The following is a 5,593-nucleotide window of genomic DNA, read 5'->3' on the forward strand; positions in this document are numbered from 1 at the left end:
CCTCAAACTGACCTCCATAATTTGGAGAGGTCCCCGACTGTAGACTTTCCTAGTGCAATTCCTCTTCTGATTTTCTGAGTGCTGGTACCAAGGGTGTTGACTGTGGATCCAAGTAAGATGAAGGTGTTGCCAGTTTCAATCTTTTCTCCATCTGTCATGATGTTGCCTATAGGTCCAGTTGTAAGAATTTTTGCTTTCTTGACATTGAGATGCAATTCACATTGAAGCCTGTATTCTTTGATCTTCTGCAACAAGTGCTTCAAGTCCTCCTCACTTTCAGTTAGTGAGGTTGTGCATGTGCATAACTTATTGATGCGTCTTCCTCTGATCTTGATGCAACATTCTTCTTCCTAGAGTCCAGCTTCTCAAATAATTCGCTCAGGGTACAGACTAGAAATAATCTAATACATATTACATAGTAGTACATAGTAGAAATGCAATAAATATTTAGTGAATAAATGATCGAACATAATTTATATTTGGAAATATCATAAAAAATTTTATCTAAACATAGTCAATTCACCATATTCTCCCTAAATCCAATATTCCTGTCTCATCCAAGCTGCTTCCAGAGTTCAGTTGTAAGAATCATATCCAATCCCATTTTAAAAAAAGCATATGTAAAAACTATAGAGATGCAAAGTAGGAAAGACTTTCAGTATTTGCTTCAAATGCAATAAAGAAGAAAAGTCTTTACTAACAAGCTATCTTACAGTGTAGTGCGATTTTTCTTGGCCCAGGAAAGTAACTGCCTTCTCAGCGCAGAATTCTAGAGGGACTTCTCAAAGGTTATCCTTGCACCTTGAGAGATCATCACGGCTGGCTTCTAGTTATGTTTTGCTCACCACTCAGGTTCTATTATTGATTGATTTCAGAGTAAAAACAGTATGCAGCAAGTAGGAAAGTCCAATAAAGTTTTGTAAAATGAAATGAAAGGAGGAAGAAAGGGGACCATTTCACTTTGTTCATAAATCAAACTTTATCTTCCTAACTCCTTTCAATTCCACCAACTTTCAGCCAAAATGAGTCACTGCTGCCTCTCTCCCTCCTCATTTTTCACACTGTGCCCTCGCTTCTGCACCCCAACTGCGTGAAAAAGCCCTCACACAAAAACTTCCCCCCACTCACAACAGCCAGTGGCCAAATCATACCCATCCTTAAAGGTCCGGCTCACTCATCACACCAGTGAAGCCTTCTCTGAATGCCTCAGCTAGAGAAAAATCTTACTTCTCCTACAGGCTCAAGTGTAGCAATTTACCTAGGTCTCCTTCACATAATTAACATGTTCTATCAGGGAGCCCTGGCAGCTCCCAACCCAGAGCTGGTCCTTTAGTGAGTTTTCAGAGGCTATAGAGGGCACAGAAGGAGGCTGCCCTTCTCCCGCAGAACAGCTGGTGGATTTGAACTGTGAGCCTTTGAGATGGCAAAACAACTCCACACCACTAAGCCAGCAGTGCTCTCTCAGGGGGCCTAGTCCTGGAAAAGGCATCACACTGGCAAAGGGGGAGGGTCAGAGGTAGGAAGGAAAACACTCCAGACGGCTGACACAGTGACTGTAATAATGGGCTTGAGCAGATAAGGGAGCACGACAACGGTGTAAGACAGGGCAAGGTTCAGATCTGTCATTCACAGGGTCACCATGAGTCACAGTCAACTTGATGGCATCTAACAAGAACATTTAAACTTCTCATTCCTTCTAACGCTTTCTAAACTTCCACGAGTAGACTTGGTGTCGATTAATCTATGCCCGAACACTCCCAATAAAACCTCGCTCAGTGTTCTTCCAGGAGCAGGTGGTGATTAAGTGAAGGAGCAGAAAATAATGAGATCTGATCGCATAGCACTTTGTGTACTATTTACAAAATGAAATGAAAATAGTCTGGTGCTATGCTTAAGTCACCAAACACTGGCCTCCTCTATATAAAGAGTGTTTGCTCACATTTCACATTCATCTTCACACTGGAGGGAGCGACTTAATACACACACTCACAGTTAAGTGCCCTTCGTGGTGATCGGGGAAGTGAATAAACAGGTACTCGGTGGCGACCAGCTGCATTATGGAGTCACCGAGGAATTCCATCCTCTGATTGTGGCCTCTGAAAAGAAAAACGTCAGTGTCAGATAACAGGCCGTATTTGCAAATTTAAGAAAAACAAACAGGATTTGTGAAAATGTATCTGCGAGTGAAATACTTAAGAGAATAATTAAATTTTTATTTCTTCATACGTTGGGTGTTCGTCACTTTTTGGCTCCCCAGTGAGCTCTGGTGGCTCTGGAGAAGGTTGGGCAATCTCTTCCGGAGCAACTTCCTGCCTCTGAAACCCACTGGGGGTCAGCTCTGAGTCTGTTGTGGCTCAACGGTACATAACAACAACGGCAAACTAAAAATTTAAGACCCTTCAAATTATAAATGGAAGATTCTTATCACGGACTTCAAAAGTGTCCTTTAACTGGATTTCAGATCCAAGTAATGATTATACATCCCAACAGAGAAGTAAAGGGTGAGCAAAGACAATCCTGGTCCTTTTTGTTCTGTTGTGAGGATTCTTGTTTGTACTGTAGGATATGCCTCAGTGGTTCACCGAGTACTGATCATGAGTCTTTATTTTAGCAGCTGTTTTATCTTTAAATACTGCTCACTTCATGCAGGTCTGAAATTCAACCTTCAGTGATTCAGATCTCAACTGAGGGACATTAGAAAATTGTCTTTAGTTTCAACTTTAAAGGTATTTTTTAAAAAAACCAAAAAGAGCTTTTATCATATACTGGTTTACTTACAAAGTTTATACATATTGTTTTTACACTGGATCCTTCTCATGTCCTTTACCCATCCCTCCCTCTGCCCATCAAATTGTGTGACCCTATGATTGTTGTTGTTGTTGTTATGTGCCGTCGAGTCGCTTGCGACTCATAGCAACCCTATGTATAACAGCCCTAAACTCCGCTCTGTCCTGTGCCAATCGCACTGTCTCTGACACTCCCATCCCAAATATCGCAGTCAATGATCAATCCACCTCATAGAGGGCCTTCCTCTCCTGCGCAGTCCCTCCACCCTCCCAAACATGATATCCCTCTCCAGGGACCGGTCCCTCCTCACAACATGCCCAAAGTATGTTAGACGGAGCCTCAGAATCCTTGCCTCCAAAGAGCCACCCGGTTTAACCCTTTGCAGGACAAATCTGTTTGTTTTCCTAGCAGTCCATGGTATTCTCAATACTCTTCTCCAGCACCACAGCTCAAAGGCATCAATTCTCCTTCTATCTTCCTTGGTCATTGTCCAACTCTCTGATGCATAACAGGTGATTGCGAAGACCATAGCCTGTATCAGACGCACCTTAATCTCCAGAGAGACACCATTGCTCTCAGTACTTTGGAGAGGTCCCTAACAGCAGACTTTCCCATGGCAATGCACCTTTTAATTTCCTGGCTGCTGGTGCCAAGACTGTTGACTACAGAGCCAAGCAAACTAAAGCTGTGTACAATCTCAATCTCTTCACCATCCATCCTGATGCTGCCAATTGGTCCAGTGGTGAGAATCTTTGTCTTCTTGACACTGAGCCTCAATTCATATTGGAGGCTGCAGTCCTTGACACTCTGCAGCAGGCACTTCAGGTCCTCTTCAGTTTCAGCAAGCAGGGTTGTGTCATCCGCATAACGCAGACTGTTGATAAATCGTCCACCAATCTTGACTCCACATTTTTCCTCATAGAGCCCAGCCTCCCGGATAATCTGTTCTGCATATAGGCTGAAAAGGTATGGAGATAGGATGCATCCCTGGCGTACACCCTTCCCAATTTTGAACCATGCAGTGTTCCCTGCTCTGTTTTGACAACTGCCACCTGGTCCAAGTATAAGTTTCGCATTAGAACGATCAAGTGTTCTGGGATTCCCATTCTTCTCAGAGTAAGCCACAGTTTGTTATGATCTACACAGTCAAATGCCTTTGCATAGTCAATGAAACACAGATAGACATTCCTCTGGTATTCACTGCTTTCAGCCAAGATCCATCTAACATCAGCTACAATATCTCTAGTACCACGACCCCTTCTAAACCCAGCCTGGACTTCTGGTAGTTCTCTGTTGATGTGCTGTTCCAGTCGTTTTTGGATAAGCTTCAGTAAAATCTTGCTTGTATGTGAAATCAGTGAGATTGTTCTGTAGTTTCCAAATTCTGTACAGGAGGAGACCGTCCCTCCCTCCCCAGCAGAGCATCTGGTGGATTCGAACCATGCGCCTCTGGGATTGTAGTGCAGCTTCTTGCCACTAGGCCACCAGAACTCCCCTACTCTATGATTAGGCCCCCAATACATCCTCACCCCTCTGCTCCTATCCTCCCTCCCTTGGATCCTCATATGTGTTTTACTAGTTATCCTTCTATTTCTACAATAATGGTCTTACACAGTCTTTGTCCTGATGGGACTGAGTTAGTTCACTTAGGAGAATGCTCTCCAGTCCCTCCCAAGTTAGGCGGTGATTTCAAAATCATTGCTCCGGCGTGCTATGTACCATATGTGCATAAATGTGTACCGAAATGTACCACAGCTTCTCAATCCATTTGACTATCATTGGACATCTGGGCTGTTTCCGTGTTCTTGTGATGGTGAATAACGCTGCTATGAACACTGGTGTACAAATCTCCTTTCGTGCCTCACTTCTCATTTCCTTGGGGTATATTCCAAGCAGTGGAATAGCTGGGTCATATGGAATGTCTATATTCAGCTTTTGTGAGGAAATGTTTAAAGGCAGTTTTAAATGATGTCTTTCCAAAAGCTGAACTTTTAAAATTTTTAATCAAGAACAGGAACTGGTTGGTAGGCCAAATCCAGTCTATGACCTGCTTTGTAAATAAAGTTTTATAGAACACAGCCATATTCATTCATTCACATTTTGTCTATAATTAATTTTGTTGTGCTCCTATGGTTAAACGGAATTGATGGAAGAGACTACATAATACACAAACCGAAAATATTTAACATTTGCTCATTTTAAGACAATTTTTTTTTTACTGCCTTCCCCACGAGTTGCCCAGTAACTGGTCCAAAAATACCAAAATGGAGCATCCCACCTGATTCACACTGGGGTCTGACTGCCCAGCTACCTAATAATAAGACTTCCCTGAAAACATGGGCAATCTCCGTTTCCCTGAAGGGCATCACATGGCAAAGGTTTGGGACTGCTTCTTCTAAGTGGCCACGCCGGGAATACAGGAGCACTTCTAACTCACAAGGTCAGATGGTTAAATCCCACGGTTCTCAATGTGAAGGCTCGTGCCAGGAGGCGAACATGGGTGAAAATTACTCCAATTGCTTCCTCAAACTCGGTCAGTTTCTGCAGAACCGGAGAAGTCTCAATAAGCTGTCGATCAGTATTTGGCTCTTGTAGCTACGGAGGACAGAAATAAGTGGAAAATCAGACGGTGCTATTTGAGCTACATTATAAATTACCAATTTAGGGTGGGGGGTAAGACTGAGCAAAACTGGATAAATTGTGTACACTGCACTGAAACAGATGAGGGACTGAATAATTTAAAAGCGATGTATGATAGGGTATTATGGTTATCACAAGAGTCCACAATTAAGGTTGCATAGTGGGA

At 42.9% G+C, this 5,593-nt stretch overlaps 1 protein-coding gene across 2 annotated transcripts in view; it reads right to left on the minus strand.

Moving 5' to 3' along the window:
• DROSHA (drosha, ribonuclease type III) overlaps window positions 1-5,593 on the minus strand; it is a 176,475-nt gene that overhangs the window by 23,600 nt on the left and 147,282 nt on the right. For both annotated transcript variants that reach the window (XM_006896787.1, XM_006896786.1), the window contains 2 exons: window positions 5,225-5,382; window positions 1,991-2,096 (listed from right to left, as the gene is read on the minus strand). In XM_006896787.1, coding sequence (XP_006896849.1) covers window positions 1,991-2,096; window positions 5,225-5,382 — 264 coding nt within the window. The remainder of the gene's footprint in view (window positions 1-1,990; window positions 2,097-5,224; window positions 5,383-5,593) is intronic.

Source organism: Elephantulus edwardii, unplaced genomic scaffold (genome assembly GCF_000299155.1).
Source record: "Elephantulus edwardii isolate Elephantulus edwardi_28Jun2011 unplaced genomic scaffold, EleEdw1.0 scaffold00191, whole genome shotgun sequence".
NCBI lineage: Eukaryota > Metazoa > Chordata > Mammalia > Macroscelidea > Macroscelididae > Elephantulus > Elephantulus edwardii.